The sequence below is a fragment of the Mya arenaria genome, chromosome 1, assembly GCF_026914265.1.
Source record: "Mya arenaria isolate MELC-2E11 chromosome 1, ASM2691426v1".
In the NCBI taxonomy this organism is placed as follows: Eukaryota; Metazoa; Mollusca; class Bivalvia; order Myida; family Myidae; genus Mya; species Mya arenaria.
Window position 1 is genome coordinate 6,509,961 of NC_069122.1, and position 25,159 is coordinate 6,535,119.

General features: G+C 35.3%; 1 protein-coding gene across 1 annotated transcript; it reads left to right on the forward strand.

Moving 5' to 3' along the window:
* The first annotated feature begins 1,401 nt into the window (after positions 1 to 1,401).
* On the forward strand, positions 1,402 to 22,149 carry LOC128232908 (cell division cycle protein 27 homolog). Its single transcript, XM_052946714.1, has 20 exons — positions 1,402 to 1,503; positions 2,418 to 2,493; positions 3,121 to 3,268; positions 3,455 to 3,678; positions 3,907 to 4,262; positions 5,073 to 5,134; positions 5,718 to 5,858; positions 7,238 to 7,352; positions 8,324 to 8,418; positions 8,810 to 8,882; positions 9,543 to 9,744; positions 10,380 to 10,552; positions 11,336 to 11,488; positions 12,330 to 12,410; positions 12,987 to 13,114; positions 13,616 to 13,733; positions 14,040 to 14,168; positions 14,952 to 15,026; positions 15,193 to 15,349; positions 16,208 to 22,149. The coding sequence occupies exons 1-20, from the start codon at positions 1,480 to 1,482 to the stop codon at positions 16,297 to 16,299; spliced, it is 2,622 nt and encodes an 873-aa protein (XP_052802674.1). The 5' UTR covers positions 1,402 to 1,479; the 3' UTR covers positions 16,300 to 22,149.
* Positions 22,150 to 25,159: the final 3,010 nt, after the last annotated feature.

The following is a 25,159-nucleotide window of genomic DNA, read 5'->3' on the forward strand; positions in this document are numbered from 1 at the left end:
CGACCCTGAATGGGTCCACTGGTCTTTATATACACTAAATTCTCAATCCACACAGAGCCCGGGCTTTGATAATTTGCATATTACCAACCAAGTTAACATACGTACGTAATATGAACGTACTTCCGTCTATAACGGAATGTTATACTATAAATGCACATCCGCCACCTACAGCGGACAGTTACATTCCTACAGCCAGCCAGACAAGAGGGGAAATTAAAGCTACTAAATTTCAATACTGTATTACAAAAATATTATTGACAAACAATTGATTAATCACGACAGAGGATTTATAATTAAACCGTGTAAAACTGAGCAGTTAAAACATCATTCTTCGTCAAAACGTGTCAGGACTGGAACCATCTTGAGAATGGTGTTGGCCACGCACAGACAATGGAGGGCTTCAGGACCGCCCTTCAATTTGACTAAACGCCTCCCCCGGTGTACTCCGCCGTAACAGGCCCTACACTGTATCCAAGCAGAAGAAGCAGAAGCAGAAGCAGAAGCCCAGGAGTAATTTTTAGGTTACTAAAATCCGGGCCACCGCACTTCTTATTCAATATTTTGAATAAGATGGTCAGTAATGTCCATCGGAACGTTGTGTGTTTCTCGTTGAGTGTCATCGACGTATACCTTATTTGATGCCTTTGATTCATCTATTATTACATACGGTTGTAAATATGGGGATTTATAAAATCTACACAGTTGGAGAGGATACATTTGAGGTTTTGCAACGCTATATTTGGTGTTAGATAAACAACTTCCAATGCTGCTATATATTGGGAGGATACCCGTTACATATTAATAGATACGTACGTACTTATTTTAAAATACTGGTTTAAACTTACGAAAAATGATTATATAGTTATTCAATCGGCCATTGAAAGAGCTTTGTTATATATTGATAATGATAAATTAAACTGGTTTAGTAATGTTAAGAACCTTCTTACACGATATGTTTTTTTTATATATATATGGTGTGATGTTTCACAGATAAACAAACATTTTATATGGGGTTTTTAAACAATGTCCTATAGACGAATATTTACAGCAAATTTCATTCCCCATTTATCAGCCCATCGTTCAAGTTCTTGGAGGTTATTCTGAAGTGTGTCGTAGTATTTTTGATTTCTAATTTTCCGATATAGCAGGCAGTCGTCTGCAAAAAGGCGCACTTGTGACTTTAATGATACGGGCAGGTCATTTATAAAATGGCAAAGAAAAAGGAGAGTGCCCAATACAGCTTAACTGGACTTTCTTATTTAAAATTTCAAAATGAGTTATTGATTTCAAATGGGAAATTCTTCATTAAGTATGTATGGCATATCAAGATCCGAATTAGTTTGGTTTGCATCGTTTTTGTTTTAACGGCAAGGGTATTGTACAATTGGGTGGCGTCTTTTACAACGACAGTGAGGCCAAAATGGCGAATCAGTTCAATTATCGACTGTTATAATTTATTTGTTTTATAATTGGTCCAAAATGTTGCTTCAAGAACCCGTGCAGGTAAATATCGGTTTTGAGGAATGAACGATTTTTTTTGCATCGCTAGAGGTTAACGAATATTGAGTATCAACAGCTTCCTGAAAGCTTTTATTTCAAAATTGATTGACAAGAACAGACCAAAACACAACAAAACAAGTGCGTTCTTTGAAATATTTTTTGGTGAACTTGTATGGTCGGCCGAGCTGCTTTCAAATGGTTGTGGCATGAATCCTTGTTAACTTGCCCTAAAAATGAGAGAAATGAAGGTACAAGCAAATCCAGGACTGGTAGATATATATATAGCTTTAACAATGTATTTGGCACAAAAACTTGTATAATATTCAAACAACACACCAGTATATACAAAACCAGACAACATTTATCTTCATGTTCACACACCAATTAATAGAGTGTGTTTATGTAATGTATTGTTTTGCGATTAAATGTTATCACCATATTCGCTATTAAATAGCACTAAATGTCTTCCACATCTCTATGTAACTTGTTTACATTGCAACAACCGATGGACTCACGCATGCGCTATGTTATTCAGCGCGTACTAGGAATCAGTTTTGTACTTCCTTTACAGGAGGATATTTGAATACTTTCTTCCCAGCGTGCGCTGAATAAAAGCTATTACTAGCCCTAAATGGCAATGTTCCATTGACAAAAGCCAATCTTAATCAGAATGTTTTTCATCGAAAACTAGTGGAATAACCAAAAGGTATTTCAAAGAAAAATATATTTTTCAACTGATATTCAGTTACAATAGCTGAAAACACACAAATATTAAATATAATTTTGACTCATTGGTCCTAGTAAGTACCCCATTAAGGCTCTTTCAATGCACATCAAAAGTGCCCTTTCTGACATAACATCCTGGCTGGAGCACTGTATAATTGATGTATAAAAAGTTGTCTGGTCTTCTCTTTCAGGCAGCTATCTGGGACTGTCTGCAGCATTATGGCTACAGAGATGCCTTGTTCTTGGCTGATAGACTGTATGCTGAAGGTGTGTTAAGTTATATTTTGCAATTATTGTGAAACAAGTAATTATAACATTATCATAATGTTATTGACCTTATCAAGTTCAGCTGCTTGTGTAAAGTACACAGTGCCCTAATAACCTCGGATTATAAACTTCCTCTACTTCCATAGAGCTGCGAGCATAAAGTTCAACAGTACATTACACAGTTATACTGAATTTCTCTGAAACATTAGATGTTAAAACATGGATCAATTTTTTTATTATAAAACTATGGTAAGCTGTCCAACAGTAATCTTTTGGCCAGTTTGCACATTTAAATAATTTGATTGGTTAGCTAACCCCACTAATAGTAAGTATTGGTTAATTATTAACCAATCACCAAACATTATGGCTAACTTTGACCAAGAGTTGTCTAGTTTTAAGAAAAATCTGCTATCAGTCAAGAAATTTCTTCATTTCAAAACTAAGGCAATAGTTGTTTTTTTTGTTACTCAGGATTAATTCTTTCTGTTTTTAAATTTGTCTTATGTTGAACACAAAGAGATGACAATTTGTTTTCAAGTAGGATAAAAAAATTACCAAGAGATATTCCATAAATTCTACAATCACGCAAAGACGTCATGTGTTGTAATCATACTATCATTTTTACAGTCAAATCAGAAGAAACCTTGTACCTACTGGCGACCTGTTATTATCGGTCTGGAAAGGCACGGCAGACGTACGCTCTACTGAAGAAAAGGGGACAGAACTCGCCCGACAACAAATTCCTTTTCGCAAAATGTTGTATAAACATTGGAGAGTAAGTACCAGGGAAAGTTGACTTGGTTTTAGTTAAAGAGTTATGGACAGGTATTGCACCCTGCCCTCTTCGGGTAGCACACTTCTGCTTGGGGTTTCAACTAAATATTTATGGAATTAAAGTGTTTCAGTATGTGTGATTTATATATTATATATTCTGATAACTTTACAATTTCTCTCTTTCCAGGTATGCAGAAGCAGAGTTGGTGTTAGCTGGGAATATCTTAACAAGACAGTTGACAATGGAAGACATAGAGAAACTATACGGAACTCTAGCTAGTCATGTGTTTAATATACTTGGTGCTATTTATAGCCGGACTGAAAGAACTCAGAAAGCTATAGAGTGTTACAAGCGCAGTTTAAAATTAAATCCATTACTGTGGTCATCTTTTGAAGGCTTGTGTCATTTAGGTGAGTGATTATTTAGTTCATATGGGCTGCAACATTGATAAAGCCTTGAGTTTGTTGAAAAATATTATCAGTCTCTCTAAAATTTCACCAGACTTGGAAGATGGGTCAGATGGGTTTTGTGAGTTTAATGATATTGAACTTGAATAAATTTTACCATTTTTCACAATAAATATTGGTAATTTGATTCTAAGACCAGTTAATTGAAATCCAATGCTTGATTTTCCGCAGGTGAAAAAGTAGATGTGACCACAGTCTTTCCAGTCCCGACGACGGCCTGCACCAATGTGATACTCCAGAATACCCGGGACGCCCACACCGCCCAAAACACTCCACCAATCATCGTATCTGAGATTCTGAACACGATTCCAGAATCCCCAATCACCACTGCCCCCACCCCTCCTGTCAACTCCACGACCTCGGGTGGCAATCTTGATAGTCTCATGTTGGCTCCTGTGGTGCCCCAGGAAGGTGTGGGGCATGTTGCAGGGCTGGGTGAGGCCCTTACACAGGTGACTCCGCAGCCCTTCCAGGTGCCGGTTCCCCCTCAGTCACTGTGTACTCCGCATAATGAGCCAGTTATGAAGGTGAGCGGCACTGCTGTAGACTTTTAATTGTAAAATGAGCCTGTCACTTAAAGCAGTGGCGAAAATGATTGAAAATAATTTTAGATGATCTTTTAATTTACTCCACCAAATTAGTTTAGTGTTTTTTTATAACTTTTGTGAACAGGCAAAGGCTCATGGAATTATTATATGTAAATATTATACTTTAAACAGAGCATAGCCCTTTTGAAGTTTTGGGTTTGAAGAGAACAAAACTGGATTAAGACATAAGTTGACTTGTTAAGAGTCAAAATAAAGGTGGGGGATAGATTTGGAGTCAATTATTGTGAATGAAAAATACTATGGTACTTTTTGGGATGGTGAATGGGGTCAAATTTTGTGCCCAATTCAGTAAAAAAACAACACTTGTTGTTATGCATTCAAATCTGCAGAATGATATACTGTATACATGTAGCAGGCTTTTCGACAATTCCTATAACCAGGCAGAGTTCCCAACTGATTGCTTTTGGTTCTTACTTTATGTGTTGTTAGTTTTACATTTGTAAAACATCAATTTGCTTCAAATATAATGTCAGAAGACCCATGAAAAGGTCTTCTGGAAAGCCAGGTTTGGATCTGCCGCTTGTGCTTCACCCCCCATGACTGCTAAAGCGCCCTGAAAGCCCATCGTCAAATGTTCAGCCCTTTTGCTGCCAGAAAAATTACATCCCGGCTAATATTTACAAACTGCCTGAACTCTTATACACAGAATTCTATGTGGTCTATGCAATTTTTTTGGGGATTCCTCGGTCAATATTAAATGTAATTTATATTTTTTTCCTTACTTTTCAGTTGTTGCAGACACCAGAAACTGGGCTTTTGGATTTTACTGACCACACACCTGAAAACTGCAAGTAAGAAGGATGTTGTTTTTTTACCTTGGATTTGCAAGTGAAAAATTGAGGTTTTATCAAAGCCTCAGTAATGTTCATGTTATTTTTGTTGTCTTATTTTAATGTTGGCAGTATTTGGTAAACATTTTCAAGAATAATATATATGATACTAGGGATTTGTTGGTTAAACTATGTAATATAGAGCTCCCTACGGCATAACCCAATGCAACTGTAGATGTTGATACTTTGTATAAATAAGGCCCTAACAGAGCGCTGTGCAGTCCTCTCTGGCTTTGCAACTTGCCCCAGTATACAATATGTATCAATTTCCATAATTTGTATCCAAAAACTTGTTTGGGTTATTTTGATAAATTGGGAAAAAGAGGATAAACACTGGAATGCACATTTAAGGCACCTGTGTTATTATTAATAATTAAATGAACCTGCAAGGCTTCTAACAGTTTGATCTGTTTTGACAATTTTTAGGGTGTCAGTGTTAAAATTTTTAAATTTAAAAATGCCATAACATGAAGAGAGGTGTTGCTGTGCAATACTTCATTGCTGAATGCATATGCATAACATGTGTTTGAATGGTGTATTTCAGGGGCAATGTGTATGAGCAGGTTAGAGACAGTATCAGCAAAGCCCCTACCTCCCATAAACACCGTCATATGGCCTCTGCCCTCCTGGGCCCCACATCAGCAGCCAGCCTCTTTCAGGAGTTGAGAGGAGACCACTCACCCAGGTAATGTTTGTCCGTACATCTGTCTATATATCATAGCCCCACCCTCCCACAAACACCAGCCTATGACTCTGGCCTCCTTGGCCACCACATAGCAAACCTGTTCTTGGAGCTCCACAGTGACTACTTACCACTTACTACTTGTGAAGTCATTCTGTTGGTACATCTGTCTATATATCATAGCCTTTACCCTCCCACAACACTGACATATTACCACTGGCCTCCTCGGCCATCGCACAAGCATCAAATCTGTTATTGGAGCTTTAGGGAGACAACTCGCCCATGTGAAGTATTTCTGTCCATACTTCTGTCTATATATCATAGTCCCACACTCCCACATACACCGGCATATTACCACTGGCCCCTTTGTCCCCTACTTATGCTGGAAACCTGTTCTTGAAGCTCCAGGGAGACCACTACCAATGTGAGGTCATTCTGTCCGTACATCTATCTATATAGCATAGTCCCACACTCCCACAAACATCAGCTCAGGCGTCTCCCTCCTGGCCCCCACACCACTGGCCAATCTGTTCCAGAATCTTGGGGGCACCTGAGTGGAGTCTGAGTTTACTTTGGTCTGTCAATATACTTGCTCATCTCAACATCTGCTTTTAGTATCCACTCATGAATCTATTTGTTTTATTTTCTGTACATTCATTTATAAGTTTATCAGTTTATCATTATGACATAGCATAGGAGCTGTTTTTCATCTGTGCAGATATAAGACTCTTGTATGAGAGTTGAGGTTATCTTGAATTGAAAGTCAACAAATAAAGAGAAAATATCTCTCGACTGTCCCATCTTGTTGGCTATGATCATAGGTCACCATGCAGTGAACGAATGTAGCTAAGTTTTATAAACATACTGATTAAATATTTAATGCCAAAGAAAATACATGTCTTATAATTATGTTCCGATGATAGATTATAATCGAAAATTGATTGGTTGAGCCTGAAATCGGCAACATTCACTTGTATTTTGTCAATCGATCATGGATTCAAACGGTGAATTTTTTTTTCTTCCCTCTCGTTATTTGTGTTCAGTTAATTTCAGCCAATTTTCTCCTCTGAGTTCATTTATACATTTGGAAGTGTTCAGTTGTTATTGTTAACAATGTGGCTGAAAGCAACAACACTAAATAACTTCAAACATACACATAAAATAACCATAGATAAGTTTTAAAAGTTATTGCACAAGAATAAGACTACAATTTTGAATTACTGGTAAGGTCTTGTCAAAAACCGATTGTACTACGGATAATCGGTCACTTGAGTGGAACTGATTATTGATAGTCAAACTGGAACCGATTCTCAACACTAATAAACATAAATAATGAATATTTAATATCAAAGAAAATACATGTCTTATCTTTTATATTCCAGTTTCGGGATCCTGCCCATGGGTACTCCGCCCGCAGAAGTCAAGTCAACCATGTTTATTACTCCCTCTCCTGTCACAATGCAGGAAACAATCAACGAGTCAAAGGCCCCTAGAAAGGTTTGTGCATTATTTGCTTTCAGTTTAAAAGGAAGAGGATGTTGGTTATGGAAAGAAAGTATCATCATACAAAACACTTTTTAGCTCGTCCGATTTTTAAAAAAATGACGAGCTATTGTTGTCACTTGATTTTCGTCGACAACGAAGGCATTAGTTAAGTTTTGCGTTTAGGTCAAACTATCAAAGCTATCACTTTGAAACTTTGGGAACTTTTTCATCTAATACCATTCTTCACATTGTACCCTAAAGATGCTGACTTTTACCTGTTTTGGGGGGTAAAAAACTTTTTTGAATTTTGATGGATTTGGGTTGATTTTGAGAATTGAACATAGCTTCTTCAATTTTTGTTTGATTGATTTCAATTTTTTTCACAGACAATAAATGAATAATGCTTTCAATATAACAAACAGATTTTTGAGTCACATATGGAAAGGTAGGGGGAGGGTGGGGGGTATTTTAGTATTTTTGGACTTTGTAATTTTTAGCTAGTCTGTTGTTTTTTTAGTTTTGTGCTTGGGTCACATACAAGCAAACTACCAAAGCTATCTCTTTCAAACTTTGGAATACCTGTTCCGAATCACATTCAAATTCAAACAGTACAATATGAAATAAATAAACCGTAAAAGGATAAAATCAGACGAGCGTTCAGCACCCGCAGGTGTTTATCGACTAACGGTTTTTTTAACCGAAAATAAGAGGACATCTTCTCTTGTCACAATACATGAAACTATCAATGAGTCCATGACCCCAAAGATGGTGTGTGATTTAGTTATGTTGTGTCAGGTAGGATAACATTAAATTATTGGCAATGTGTCAGTTGGATGATATTAAGTTTATAAGGACCTTGTCAAATAGGGTGACATTACAGTAAGTGGGACTGTGTCAGATAGTGTGACATTTCATTATGTTGGACTGGGTCATATGTTAATGGAAGTTATAACTGTGTTTCATGTTTGTTCCTCCCGTTGCAGCCTGTGACACGGAGAACGAATCCCAGTAAGACACTGATGCCGAAACCTCCTACCTTCAACTCTACGGGAAACACCCAGGAAAATAACACACTCAAGTATATAACATATGCATAATTATCTTATGTCCCATATTTATGAAGCACCTAAGAATTAATGTTCATCTTAGTAGAAAATAGGTTTTTCGGGTAGTTCGTAGAAAACTGAAAATGGTTATAAACTAAAAAATGCAAAAAAATAGGTAGATATTTTTCTAATTAAACCATTCATATCAGTTATCTTCAATTATTGTAGTGTTAATTCAAATTATCCCTTGTAAAAAATCTGGCACTTTTTATTAAGGGCTATTCCAGTAAAACATATAACCCACGGGGGGAAGGCAATTATTATGCCCCCCTTCGAAGACTGAACGAAAAAAACAAACAGATGAGCTTTGGTATCTGCATGTGATACTCTTGTTTCATGATGAAATAATTTCTGGATTTCCAGTGCTCAGAATAATCCACCAAATGTACGGAGAAGTTCCAGACTCTTCAGTCATTCAAATTCCAGTTCAGTTAAGGTAAGCTACATCTATATAATGAACATGATTAGAATTTGAGCCTAGCTCCACTTGGTTGCATGTTGGAGGTTGTCAGATATGGTGAAAGGAATTCATTGGAGTATATATATACCATCAAATGCTATTATTTATTGACGAAACATAATGCCTTAATTAATCAATTTAACGTTTGACTGACAACCAGGGTGAAGTTAATTAAGAAAAAAGCTATGTCAAATGTGTATTTTTTTGTAAATTTACAAAATTTTGTATTGCTGTTTATGAATAGTTTTTGAATGAAATGCATTAAGATTACATTTAAAAGGAACTGAGGACTGTTTCATCAGGGGTCCTGGCCTCGGAGAGATTTCTTAAGCTAGGGGCTCTTTGACCCTCATGCGCAACAAATTACCTAGGGTCTCTGGTAATTGTACAATTTAGTTTGTATTGTGGGTCTCAGAAATGCATGAAGTCATTTTAAAAGAGGAGTGACTGGCTTTAAAAATTGAGTTAGGGACCGCGGTTTTCTTAAGCAGACAAGCTTATTCTTCTGCCTACCAATACTTGAGTGTTATTTAAACCTTTGTCATAAAAGGATATCAGAAATTATAGGGCAAGCAAGTAAGTTAGACCACTAGAAAACAAACAAATTTCTAAGGATGGCCTTTTATCTATAAACAGGAAAACAACAAACAGCAAGGCAAGACTCGGTTCACGAGTCCGAAGGGTATAGGCCGGAAATCAAAGTCTCGTCTGAATAAGACGAAGACGGAGATCGGGGAAAACCTGAAGGGAGATTTAATCTGTGATAACAAACCTGTTACCATCATGGAACCCCAGCAGCCCCAACTACAGCTCGCCCAGATGCAGCAGCAGTCTCTAGGTAGGGAACTTTGTTATGAATTAAAGGGTTAAAGGGTTAACTTATTAACAACTGTATTGTATGATCATTTTTCTTTACTTCTGGAATCTTGTTAGTATTGATATTTTTTTTAACGTATGTAGCTGGAAAAATTACTCCAGGGGCCATATTAAATAACCAACTCAGATCTAATTAAGAATTTAAGTATAAGAGTAGGATCTAAGTGTTTTGATTTGACTGTAAAAAAAACTGGCAATTTTTTTCTCGAAAGATTGTTTTAATTTAGTAATACTGTAAGAGGGCAAATGAAATCATAAAGTCAATCGTTACTTTGACAACAGAAACTGGAATTGTTATTTTTGTAAAGTCTATTGTTCAACGTGTGCCACATTATACTGTGATATGTTATTTGTGTGAATTATTTCCCTATTTTCATATATAAAAAAGTGGCTGAGAAAAAAAGCAGAAACACCCGGCACCCCTCCTTGTGATCTTGTACAAATATTATCAGAGACAAAACATACATGTATAGCATGGCCCATAACCATGAACTAAATAATTGTTAAGTATTGCCCCTTGTTTAACTTAACAACAGGTCATTGGCGTACTCTCCATGGTGTTCTTGTTAAAAATTGTGATATTCTTTGTGTTTCCAGCTGGTATACTAAGCCTCCTCCAGTCTGTTGCCCAGGCGTATCTTGCCCTGGCCCAGTACGAATGTCGCCGGGCCATAGAGCTGTTCTATGACCTGCCCCCACACCAGATGGAAACCGGCTGGGTAAAGTCTCAAATTGGCCGTGCACTATTTGAACTGCAAGAATTCCATGAGGTAATTCAACATAATTATAGGGTTGTTTGCAGTGTAATGTGTAAATTTCATGTTATAAATGCAGAGAATGTACTAATGTTAGATTGTTGTTACTTTACTATATTTCATAAGGTGGTGTGTAAGCTTATTTATACTCAGGCGAAGGATCATTCAGTCTTTTTTGGTTTTTGGAGCATAGTGTACAGACAGAATGTAACCCTGAGCTACCCTGGTTCTTTAACGTGTACCAGTCTATAGCACTCAGTGGTCGAAATTAGCACAAGCCCACTGGGTTTTAAACAGTAGGGCTTGTTCAAAAATGTAATGCCAAGCAGAAGTATATGAATTTGGGCTTGTTCATCCAAAAGACTTATTTTGATGACTGAGCACTTGATAAGGAACACGTTTGATCAGTATAATAGAGTAATACATATATGGTTAAAAGCTGGTTTCTTAAGAGTTAGGTAATTAACCTCCAGATAGATATATCAGGGAGCTTTAAAATCTTGTGATTCATGTAGCTCCAAAAGTATTTCACATCAAACTTTATAGAAATGTTGGTCAGAATGGAAAATTCTGCACCTGTAATTTGTTAGACATTTCATATCTTCTAACAAGAAAAATGAACCATGACTTTATCCCGTGTTGCATGTAGCTAAAAAAGAATTGCACCTACAAACATGTAACTTCTGACATTAAATATATCAGGTTTTGGATTCTGTCTTTCATGACAAATCATTGATACTTTTACTTAAATATTTAAAGATATAAATCAGTATCTAGAGCTTTTGTGTATTTTTCCAGGCAGAGAAAATATTTAAGGAGATTCTTCGTAGCGAGCCATACCACATTGAGGGCATGGAGATTTACAGTACAACATTGTGGTTCCTGCATAAAGAGGTGGAGCTGTCGTACCTCGCACAGGAACTTACCAGCATTGATAAAAACTCTCCAGAGGTAGGCGGATATTAATGGCATTGGTTTATTAAGAACTTTATTTTGGGTCTGGGAGAGGGATTTATAGTATATAAATATTGCCTCCCTTGAGGGGAACAGTGCATCTTGTCAACCAAAGGCAACACTGTCAACTGAGGCTTGAGCTGAGGTAGAAAGTGGTTGCCGAGGGTTGACACACTGTTCCCTTCAAAGGGGTCAATGTTCCTTTTATTTAGATCATAAACAACTGATCATTTTCGAAAATTGTTGAAAACCTCGTCATTGTCATCTGATACCAAAATATAGGCAAAGTGCCTAACGGAAAAGTAGGAGGTCAATCCCATTTTACTATGACCGTCCTGTTTCTGCACTGTTCCACGCTGACAAAAGCTGGGAACAGTGCAGTAGCAGTTAACAAGGTGGGTAAACAGTGAAGAGCATGCTATAGTTTACTGTATATTGTTTAGTGATTAGAAGGGATGAGGTATAATAATGTACAATTTGGTTTCTTTATAAGAGGTAGAGCTGTCCTATCTAGCACAGGAACTTACCAGCATTGATAAAAACTCACATGATGGGGTGGGGGGAGGGTATATACAGTTTTGTTTCTTCATATTAAAAGAAGTGGAGTTGTGCTACTTAGTACAGGAGCTTACGATAATTGGGTTAATTGCGATGAAGAGGCAGGCTGGAGATAAAGGGTATATGAAGACTTGGAATTGTTACTTATATACCTTGTATATACACAAGTGGTGATTGTTTTTAATCAGGTTTTTCAACTGTCAAACTCATGGTGTAGTCTTGTGTTTCATCTTTTGCTTTAATCATCTGCTTAACCGATAAATGGGCTATTTTATTACAGGCTTGCTGTGCGACAGGGAACTGTTTTAGTCTTCAGCAGGAGCATGAGACAGCCATCAAGTTTTTCAACCGAGCCATGCAGGTATACAATGTGCTTCAGTTGGGCGTTTTTCAGTATTATTAAAGAATGAAATCTCGAACTTTCTCACACATAACAGTAGTAATGAATTGGTGTGTTCCTTCATAATTAAGGTTACGTGGACGCAGTAAACGATATTAGAACAAGCCCTTCACTTGTATTATATTATGTATTCCATCTTAATTGAGAAATGTGATTTTTCCACCGATTCTCGAATTTCAACAGATCTAATGGCTCAAGGGAGCTGAATTCTTTACAAATTTGAAGCCAGGAGATCTCTCAAAAGCAATTCTTAAAGTCCAGTTTTGCTTTTGCAGCAGGGTTATTCACCCACTTAGAATCACCTTGGGGGCTTAAAGCACTCCTTTCCAAACACATTGTCTTGTTGGTTTTAGTCCTTCAGCTTCCAGTTCAAACACATCCCTGTATGCTAACATGCTCCTAGGCTATGAGTTTGTGTACACTGAAGAATAAGACCATTTATGGCATGTTTCCTCATTATATATGTTGATGCTACAAATATTTGTAATATGTTATGGCAAATACAATGCATACTATCATGTTACATTATCATTTCAGTTAAACCCCTGGTTCGCATATGCCTATACCCTGTTGGGCCACGAGTTTGTGTATACAGAGGAACTAGATAATGCGATGGCATGTTTCCGGAGCGCTATTCGGGTCAGCCCTCGACACTATAATGCCTGGTAAGTTGATTTTAAATGATTTCTTTTTGTTCTTGCTCAGTTATGAATACCGTACAGCTATTATTAGCTTATAAGAACTTTTTCTTGTATCTGATTTTTGCTGAAAAATAATACTTTTTTTAAGGTAATTTATCCATCATTTATACAAGTTTGAATATTTTTAAAGTTTTCATCAAGAGCTTTTGTTTATGTAGACAATATGTTATTTGAGAAACAAAAATGAATTTGCTATATCATCATAGTAAAATTTTGTTTTATTTTCTCCCTGTAATATATCATATCATAATAGTAGTGTCATCGTGGTGTTATTCAAAATTGTATTCCATGCAAAAATATTAGAAAAGGTAATCAATATACACTTGCACTAACACATCTTTGCATCCCAATGATGGATGGCGGTCCCAAGATAAGCACCCTTGACCTCTGCTGCTTGACCAAATAATAATATTGTTTCAATATTTCATTGATTAACACACATTGACATTAGGAATTTTTCTGCAGGTTTGGAGTAGGTCTAATATACTACAAGCAGGAGAAGTTCCGATTGGCTGAGATCCACTATAGGAAAGCTCTCTCCATAAACCCACAGAACTCGCCGCTACTCTGTAACCTTGGCATGGTAAGAAGGCATTACTCAATGTATCTATGAGATGTATTTTCATAGTGTAGGTGATTAAAAAGGTTCAGAGATCTGCCATAGCAAATTCTCTCTATATACCAACAGAACTGGCAGCTACTCTGTGACTGTTGCATGGTAAGCATGTTTAATCCTAAAGTGTAAATGATGGCACACACCGGTCTGTTTTCTTTTTACCAACCACGACTGGTGTCCTTATAAAGAGGCTATGAGAATGCGTCCTCTATATGTATGTTCAGATTTTTTGTCTAAAGTGAAATATTAAAATGCAACATCTCACTTTTCCAGGTGCTGTTCTCTCAACAGAAGTCTGAGCACGCCCTGGCCACCCTTGATCGAGCGATCGCCCTTGACCCCAAAAACCCGCTTGGAAAGTTCCATAAGGCTACTGTACTTTTTGCTAAACAGAAAAATAAAGTAAGTAGGCGTTAAGTGCATTTAGGATGATTCTGTGGTGAATTTTGTTCTTACATTTTATATATCTACTCAATTAATATCCACAAAATCCCACTGTATGTATACTTATGAATGTGATTTGTCAATGGATGTTCATTGATCTGATGGCTCCAGAAACTAGAAATATTTATTTTTTTAAATCAACAACAGAAATTTAGGTTGTTACTGGTACTTTATTAAAAAGTAAGTTTTACTTCTTGGGTAGGATGCTTTACACCAGCCTAAACCCCATTGAGGCCCCCTTGTCAATATGTTTCCAGCACATCAGTTGCCACGTCAATCACATCCCTGATATGTTTGTCAAATAAATGGGTGTATAGAGAATGGTTACCTGTTTCTGTTATTAAACAGTTGACAAAGTTATTCAGTCCATTAATATGAGGTTTGAATTAAACCTTAAGGTGGTACAGAAAAATAAAGCTGTACATCAGCTGTCTGATTGCTTTTGATTTTTAACATACTTTTCAAGATACCTTTTAAGGTTCCTACTATTCAAGCTCAATTTCTAATTTTCAAGATAGTTCTAAGGTTCCTACTATTCAAGATATGTTTGGATTTCTTATTTATAAGATACCTTTAAATAATGTTCCTATTATTCAAGATACGTTTAAGATTCCAACTACTCAAAACACATACAACACCCCTACTATTCAGGACATTTATGAGGTTCTTACTATTCCAGACACTTTTAAGGTTCCTACTTTTATCCACCTTTCTGATGCAATATTACTCACCTATTTTCAGGAAGCGCTAGATGAGCTTGAGGAACTGAAGAGGATTGTCCCAAAAGAATCTCTTATTTATTTCTTATTAGGAAAGGTGGGTTTTGTTATACTTTTTAGTATGTTTTCCTGTATTTCCTACTTTAATACATTGTCTGGAAGGGCCGATCATTTAAAGAATGTTCATTTAAGGAATTTTGGTGTAAATATTTGAGAATAATACATTGAGGATGATATGTCATGATTACCCCTCATCACTACAGGTTTACAAGAAGCTGGGCAGCACAGACCTGGCACTGATGAACTTCTCCTGGGCCATGGACCTGGACCCTAAAGGCCTCAATAACCACATTAAAGAGTCTATAGAGAAACACTTCAACATAGAGGAGGACGACTCACTGGCCAGGCTTAATGTATCTGGTGGGTAGATTTATTCTATATTTGGCTTCTTTGTTTTGCAATAGAAAATATTTATTAAATTTTTATAACCTTGGTGTTGTTGATCTCTTCGCTGTGCAAAAACTCGTTGCCATATTGTATAATTGTGTCAATGCAATTGTAATGATCATTCTTATCAACATCAGCAGCATATTCCTCATCATCACCATCATCACTATCATCATCATCATCATCACCATCATCATCATCATCATCATCATCATCATCATCATCATCATCATCATCATCACCATCATCACTATCATCATCATCATCACCATCATCACTATCATCATCATCATCATCATCATCATCATCATCATCATCATCATCATCATCATCATCATCATCATCATCATCATCATCATCACTATCATCATCATCATCATCATCATCATCATCATCATCATCATCATCATCATCATCATCATCATCATCACTATCATCACCATCACCATCATCACTATCATCATCATCATCATCATCATCATCATCATCATCATCTTCATCATCATCATCATCATTATCATCATCATCATCATCACCATCATCACTATCATCATCATCATCATCATCATCATCATCATCATCATCATCATCATCATCATCATCATCATCATTATCATCATTACTGCCATTGTTATCATCATCGTCATCATCATCACCATCACTGCCATCATCATCACCATCATCATCATCACCATTATCATCACTGCCATTGTAATGATTATTTTCATCAACATCAGCAATATTTTCTTTGTCATCATCAGCATCTTCGTTGTGATTATCTAGACAACCACTGACATAATCATCATAATAATTATCATAAAAACATTGCAGATGTTCCTGGTGTGGATGTGTCGGGCAGTAACTCCTCACTGATGGATCCAGAAGACATGTTACAGGCCGTCGAGAGTGATGAGAGCTTGTGATGTAGGCCGTGACATAGTAAACAGTCAAAGTAGACACCTGTGTATGGGTGGATTCCAGGAGAAGATGGATCATGGAAATGGTGGTGCCAGACTAAATTAGAAAATACGGAGTAAGCCATTGTGGTACCAGTCTGTGTAGGAACCGGTGTGTTGGGGAAATGGTGAAAATATGGAACATGGAAAATTGATACTAGTCTATGTAAATGTTAAGAAAGTAATGATGGAACAGCCTTAAAGAGAAATGTAAATGGTACCAGTCTATAGAGAAAACAGACTGCGTAGAATCCAGAAACCATTTTTTTTTTAAAGGAACTTGTGTTTGGGATAAGTGGTACCAGTCTATTTTATGATAAAGGAAAATGTGTAGGAACCAGTCAATGTAGAACCGGTGTATGTACATTGGAGAAAATTGATACTACTTTAAAGATTGGCTTATCAGCATTAAATATTAAATGGAACCAAATAACCATGAAACTAGTGTTGGAATACATTCAGTTTGTTTCTTGTTTGTAAACTGGTGTCTCTGTGAAGGAGATAATTCATTTACTAGTAATGCTGGTGCCAGATTAGACAAGACTCTTGTTGGATGTGACAATTAAGGTGTTTCTGTAGAGAAAACTGGCTAGAGACTTAAAAAAAATATTTCTGTAACATTACTTTTATCGCTCTACTAAAACCTACTGTAAATGTCAAATTTGACATCTGTTGATAAGTCATGAAATATATGACATGTAAATTACAGTATAAGATTAAGACTTATATCGTATAACCAACATTCCATGTACCACTCCAGTATAGTATAGTATTGTTGGTTATACGATATAAGTCTTAATCTTTAACGAATTATGACGAAACATTACCTCAGAGAATGTGCCAGTAACTTTCTAGAAAAAAAGCAAGCTGTTTTAATTAAGTAATAATAGCTTAACCAATGAGTTTTACCTTATTGTATTTTTCCCACAAATGCTTAAGTGAGGCCATTTTTCATGTTGCATAACAGCTTTTACTAGAATGTTACGCCAAGACATCCTTGTCAGTGATCGTCATGGTAAATTTATGGTGTTGTTGGTACTCTTTTGTTAAAGACAAAGAAGCAATAATCCTTGCTCAATTGAGATTGACAGTTTCCATCCTTGGTTGTATGTGGTTATTTATTGCACGCCTTGAGGTGTATGCGCCTAATTCATTGCTTCAAATCTTATATTTTCTGTCTCTGTATTTAATCTTAGTTTCTCATTTCAATTCACAATTGTAAATATGGTCTGTTAATTATCATTTGTTGCTATGAATTTTCATTTTAATGCAAAACTTTCAATAGCTTGTCTGTTTTGATATCGCCTGTGTGGCATAGTAGACATACAGAGATAATGATGTCCAGTGGTTGCGTTCACGTCATTTATTCATTTCCACTAGCTTTCTTTCACATTTTTTTACCAATCTTTATAAAACTTACTCACTATGTTACTTACTCACTTTCTAACTTTGGCATTTTTGAAACAATCTTTACCAAATTTCGGCTGCTATGTTTATTGACATAATATATCGCCAAGTTTGATCAACAGTCAGATCATTAATTCTTGAGTTGCGGCCCTTGATTTGTCAGCATTTTACCAATTTCACATTTTCCACTCTCTAACTTAGCATTTCTTATCCAATCTTTTCCAGACTATGATGTTTATGGGCATGATATAAGAATGTGTAAATTGTTAAAATCGTTAATTTGGTAAAGTTTTATCAATTTCATAGGATATAATTTTGAATAAATAATGTGATATGCTTGTTTATCAGAAAGGATTGAGATCCCTATTACCATTGTCACCCTGTTTGCATAGGATTGGAAAAGTAAGGGCCATCACTCTAGAGAGAATAGCTTGATGTGGCAGTTTATCAAACTGTTCTGAAGTTTTATACCCTTTAACATTGTAACCCATTAAATAAAAGATAAGATTACTAATTCTCAAAAAGAAAGCAGTCGCAGACAATGTGGTCACATTTTGACAATTCTAGGGGCTTTTCACAAAAAGGTATATAATGTTCAGATGAAGTACCATACAATCAGGACCTTGATTCAATTATATACTGTGACAACACAATGTTTGGCTTCCGCAAAATTATCTTAATAGCAAAGGCATAACCATTTTATTTCAAATATTTTCCATGCTTTTCTTGAAATACAATTATTGATTTAAGTTGACATTGTATTCTTTAAAGCCTATGTTATAAATGCTATTGAATGTGTATGACACACAAAATATTACTACTAAATTTGTTTCGACATGATGGTTGCTCTGCGCAAGCGACATGTTTTATTCCGCAAATATGTATAGTATATTGTAGCAGGCCCTTATATACAGATAGTATATAATCTGAGACCCTGAATATATGAATGGTATATCATTGGAGGAGCCCATAAGTATTAATATATTGTCTGATGCCCCACATAAATAAATGGTATATTATATGGGGCTTCCATATACGAATAGTATATAATATTGTTCAAGACAATGGTGGGATTTTTTTAAAGCTGCACTCTCACAGATTGAACGTTTTGATAACTTTTTATTTTTTGTCTTGGAACGAGGCAATTTTTGCAAAAATCAATGGGAACCAGTTATAAAAGACTGCTGACAAAAAAATAGATCGCAGAGTTTTATATGTAAGTTCAAAAATTGATGTTTTATGCATTTTTTTTTTAACCGTTAGTAACGGTTTAAGCCATAAAATATTAATTTCGAACGAAAATATGAAAATCTACGATCTGATTTTTTGTCAGCAATCATATAATTGGTTTGCAGATATTAAGCAAAAATTTGCTTTTTCCAAGACAAAACATAAAAAAATTGTTAAAACGGTATATCTGTGAGAGTGCAGCTTAAAAAACATCTAACATTTGAATATTTTCAGCATTGGAAATGTTTGCTTAGTGATTTCTTCAAATATAGCATTTCTTTCTGTTAAAAATTTAAAGGAATTGCTTTTTTACCTGCTAATGATCGTACAGAATGAACGTTTAAGTAGATGGAATTATTTCCTGAAGCATTTTATAGGTGAAGAGAGAATTAATATTATGTATTAAACTAAAACAAAATCATATTATCTGAAAGCTTTCTCTATTAGGCTTAAAATGGCGTGGTAGTTCCCTCATATAAGGTAATCGAAACTGTGCGTGGGGGCTAGGCTAGGATTCATCGTCATTTACTGTCGTTAATTGCATACTCAATAATTCTGAAACCATGTAATACAAAGCAATCATTTAGGGAGATATGCCTTGCATTTTGCCGAGTCGATTAGCTTTTGTTATTTAACACCATGTTTGCTTAAGTAATGCAGCGGAATTAAGGTAATCCATCCATCCACCATTAAAACAATCACTACTGGTAAAGTTTCATTTAAAAGTGAAAAAAAATAATGGTTGAATATTTTTAAAGTTTCATCGAGAGCTTTTTGTGACATTATGTGATTTAAGAAACCAATAATTAAATGCTTTATTATCATAGTAAAGTTTAGTTTAATTACCTGCCTTTAATGCATCATATTATAATAAAGGACATTATGGCATTATTGAAAAATGTAATCCATGTAAAAAATATCATTATGGTTAATCAATATAAATTAAAAATAGGAAAAATCTTGGATATGTTAAATGCACTAACACACCTTTGCAACCTATTAAATGTCATTCTTGTACACCAGAGCGATGGTGCTATGTGGGTAGATTTATCATTATCAAACCTCTGATGAATGAGAATGATTAAATGTTGGATGGCTTACCTTAAGCTCAATTTGAGGTTAAAACAGTATAGCTTCTTTCATTCCATTGATTTCCTACTGTGAAAAAATTCCTTTATTTAAGCCTTTTGTCATTGCCGTATTTGTCTTGTCAACTTTAATGCATTCTCTCTTTTAACTATTCAGTTAGCAGACCATTGTTGAAATGTATTATAATAGTGTTCAGAAATATGACATATTGTTCATAAATTTAAAATGAAAAATCTCATTTGTAGCTACACTGAGCCTCAATGTATTGTGATAATTTTGATGATGTCATTTGAGTGTCATAATTCAATAAACACATTTAAGATATTCAAATGAAACTTAGTAATAATGTAACCAGAGCCATTATGCATCTGATGAGTAATGCTCAAATTGATACATCTGTGTATTAAGAATACTTAATTCAAGTTATACGTGCTTTCTGGCCAATCAAACATAGTTCATTTAAGCAAAACAATCCATTTCATTTCAATCACTGACTTAATGTTTATCTGTGTTCTAGCTCTTACTGTAATTTATTGTATGCACATTTATAACATAGATAAGTTGACACCAGTGATAGTGGTACATGTCCTGTGCATGTATTTACATTGCCATGAATTCATCGATGTTATATACCTGATTTATTTGGCTGAATATTCCCAAACTTTGTTGTGATGTCCACTATACTGTGTGTGATCTGTGCCCTAGAAGTGTAACCGTTATTTATTTTTGACAGAGCTTAGTTTATATTGTAAATGTTTGAATCTTTGTGCTGAATGTCTGCTGGGTATTCTATTATTTGCATATTGTCACTGTGTTTTATCCGCTTTTACCTCATCTGTTTTTCATAGTAAACAAGTGGAAATAATGACGTAGCTTTTGTGTCATCGTTGTTGTGAAAAAAAATCAAACCTTGGCCATTACCCGAAACCTGTTTAAGGTATTGGATTGAAACTTTGTACACATGATGATGTTGCCAGAAATAATGGGCAAATGTTAAGCAAGGATTGTAACTCCTGTGGCATTTATAATAGTTGAGTTATCCCCCCTTTTATCTGAAAAATAACAAACAAGCTTTGGTATTCGTATTGGCTCTCCTGTGTTTTTCTTATCATGGCTTCGTTCAGACTTTAAAATATAGTTGCAGTGTAAGCTTGGGAGAAAAATAACTATACATTTGATAAGTAGCTCACCGGGTATTAATGCTATGCTTACTAATTTATCATACTCGGACTATATTATTGAAGATGCTTTTAACTGTTTCCTACCAGTTGTTCACCTCTTTTGGAAACAAACGTTTTACTAAGTACTATACCATTTAAACATACACCCCACCACAGGAAGGCACTTTCAAATTGGACCAGCCCCATTTTAGAAGTTTATTTGACTTATTAAAAGCTAAAAATCAAACAGGAACTACCTTGTGTTTCTTTATTTTGCCTTCCTGGAGTGGATTGTATCCTTAAATGGAAAAGCCATTTAACTAAATATTGCAATTTCATGTTATTTTATACATCAACACATTACAAGTTCTTACGCCCATTTCCTGCTTTCCCTGTGTTTTCCATATATATTTTAACATTGTCAGAATGGATTGATACTAATGATTCTGTAAAGGAAGTCGGATGTAATGTTCGCCTTTTTTGAATGGTATTAAGCTTTTATATAAAGCGTAGAAGAAGGGAGAGGCTTTGTTGTTGTTGTTGTTGGCATTGTTGTCCTACAAAAACTATAATCTTGACCATAGTATGAAGAAATGGTACTCCATGTGTATTATGATAAAACCCATGGCTAAAAAGGGCTAGAACTCTGACAAGATATTAAGCTAATTCTCTCCCTTGAATGAGATAAATGGACAAACTCTGCTACCCCGTTGTGGTGCTCCTATATAAAGTTGTAAAAAGAAAAATGTGAAATGATTTTAATGATGTTTTGTTACTGAAGGGTTGAGCCAAATAAGGCTTTGTAATATATATTTAAATTGATTTTTTTGTATTCTAGTACTTGTATTTCTTTGATTATTAGTACACGGTTTGTCTTATTTGTATGTTTTATGTATGATTACAATTAAAATGTAAAGTATTGCAAAAGCTGTATCTGTTTTGTTTTGTTTGTTTTCATCTTTTTGCCATCTTTGAAAATCCACAAGTTATTATTTCACTTCAAAGTGTGTGACAGATGGGCTTGATTTCACCATATGAAATTATTTTGAGCGCAATATAGCAATTGGTATTTAGCTACCACAATCACACTGTTCTACTTTACTAGACATGTAAAATAGCAAGTATCAATATATTTCCATAGTCTTCTGAGTGGGACCAGAAGGTCAATGTGGGTTTTTATTTATATTTCAAATACAAATCAAGTCATGGTCACACATAAGTCCAAGGTCAGGTCCACACATTAGTCAAATGTCATGGTCATACGTAAGTCAAAAGTCATGTTCACACAAGTCAAAGATGGTGGTCATACATAAGTCAAAGGTCATAGGCATTCATAAGTGAAAGATCATGGTCATACATATCAAGTTATGGTCACACACAAGTTTAAGGTCATGGTCACACAGAAGTAAAAGGTCATGGTCATACAATTCAAAGGTGGAGGTCACACATAAGTCAAAGTTCATTTTCAAACAAGTCAAAGGTGGTGACCACACATAAGTCAAAGGTCATAGGCATTCGTAATTGAAGGATCATAGTCATACAGATCAAGTTATGGTCACACACAAGTTTAAGGTCATGGTCACACATAAGTCAAAGGTCATGGTCATACACGTCAAGGTAATGGTCATACATAACTCAAAGATCATGGTCAAACATAAGACAAAGGTAATGGTCATACTAACTCAAATATCATGGTCATCATACATAAGACAAAGGTCACGGTCATACATAAGTCAAAATGGGCAGACTTTTAAATAATTTGTACATGTATACCAAATTTCTTTTCTTGAACTGAAGAGCACATGGTGTAGCTTATAGGTAAAGGTCACTATTATGAATGTCATAGCGAAAAAAACAACAAAAAACAACAGTTTGTTTCATTTTTCAAGTCAGAATTCTTTATTTATTCAACTATCACAGTGTTGCTTTGTACAGCAATAAAAAACGTCCGTAACAGATAATCAATCTTCTGAATGGGGTTATAGAAATATACAACCATTCATCATAAAAACATACTTCTTACATCACATTTCTAGCAATATTTCAACACAAACACAGAACAAAGTTTGGTGACAGTGTATGTCGAGCTAAAGAAATAATACAACAAAATAGCAAGTCAACATTTATAAGACGCTTAGTATTAATAAATTAACAAAGAACAGTAAAGAAAACAAGTGATTGAAAAAAATGCCATTTCATGGGTCTCTTTTCGAAACATTTAATCACAAAACACTCATTGGAGGAATAAACAAGAGGCCCAAAAGGGCCTATGCTCTACTGGCATGGCTTTTGTGGTCATATCAATCCAGAGCATGTATGTATGGGTAAAAGGCAACAGACATATAGTTTATGTTTTGTGTTTGGGTTACCTGAAAACGTAGCACGTTCAACATCTGAGCCCAGAAAGTATTGTAAGCAGATTAGTTGCATGAACTATTTTAATATGTGCCAAGTAAAAGTCATCTGACAAAAAATGCTTTCAAAACTGTACTCATAGTAAACATTTCTGTAGTTTTAAAAGTTAAAAAATGTTGGTCAAAAGGTCAAAGTCAATGGCATCCTAGGACAACATTGGTCAATTTGAACAAACATTCACAATCAATTGTGCTGAGATGGATGCACGAACACACAAAAAGATTTTCAAACCTTTCCAGATTTATGTTTACCAAACCTGTGAACCCTGTGTGTGGCCAGTAATGACACCAGGTGCATAACTTAAACATTCACAACCAATTTTGTTAAGATGAATGCGTAAACTACAGAACTTGACGCTAAAAAATGGCCTTTGGGCTTTTAACAAGAACAAGGCAGAGTAATTCACAAAATCAACTGCAGAAGCAAAAAGCAAATTGTCTCTCAAAATCCTAGACTTGCAAATTGTCTCCCTTAACTCTATACTTGAATTTACATGTACATGTAAACTTGGCTAAAAATAGAATTCGCCCATGCAGACCTGGCTAAAAATAGAAAGCATTACTTTATAACTTTCATGGCCCATAATCTAGGCATTCATGTGCGGATCTGGCTGGTTTTCGAAAGGAACCGAGCTCTAATGGATATCTAGATACTGTACAAGTTTCATCGAGATACAATCAAAACTGAAGACTGTATCGTGTTCACAACCAATTGTTTACACAATAGCATTTTTTATACTATCAAGGGCCATAATCTAGGCATGCATGGGCGGTTCCGGCTGGTTTTCAAAAGGAACCCAGCTCTAATGGATATCTAGATACTGTACAAGTTATCGAGATACAATCAAAACTGAAGACTGTATCGTGTTCACAAGATATTGTTTACAGACGCACGAATGCACGGACGCACGGATGCACATACTACGTACACATTACCATCGCATAAGCTCTTCTGGCCTTTGGCCAGTAGAGCTAAAAATTATTGCGTCTTTTAAACAGTTTTGAAAATGCATCTCTTTGACTTGGAATTACAAAATATGGACACAGATGACTAGAAACGAATACATGGACAGTATCCACCAAATATACATGATGATAAAATATTGGAAAAGAAATTTGGATATCGATGGATAAAAGCGAAAGACTTATAATTTCTAAGTGAAATCAAAAATAGAAGTAGTTGGATTTCTTTCGATTATATCACTCGATATTACGTATTGAATATAATATACAAAGTTTACGACATAAATGCACCATGAAGAGAGTTTGAAATATATGGCAGATATGTTCAAGGCGGAGGCACCTTTGGACGGAAAAATATACAATATACTTTCTTGTAGTTAATATGTGTGTATACTTTATGAAAAGTTCATGCAATACAATTTTAATAAATTAAAAATGAAAAGGATATATCATTTACATGAGTTTGAATGATTCTTAGAAATTAGGAAACAATTTACATAACTCATCTTTTATTCTTTAAAGGGACTACCTCACATTTTATAGAGTTAGACAAAGATAAAACAA

Coding starts and splice junctions, on each gene's coding strand:
- LOC128232908 (XM_052946714.1), top strand. CDS start 1,480: ATGTTGCTTCAAGAACCCGTGCAG. Junction 2,494..3,120: donor TGATAGACTGTATGCTGAAG/GTGTGTTAAGTT, acceptor TCATTTTTACAG/TCAAATCAGAAGAAACCTTG. Junction 7,353..8,323: donor AGTCAAAGGCCCCTAGAAAG/GTTTGTGCATTA, acceptor CTCCCGTTGCAG/CCTGTGACACGGAGAACGAA.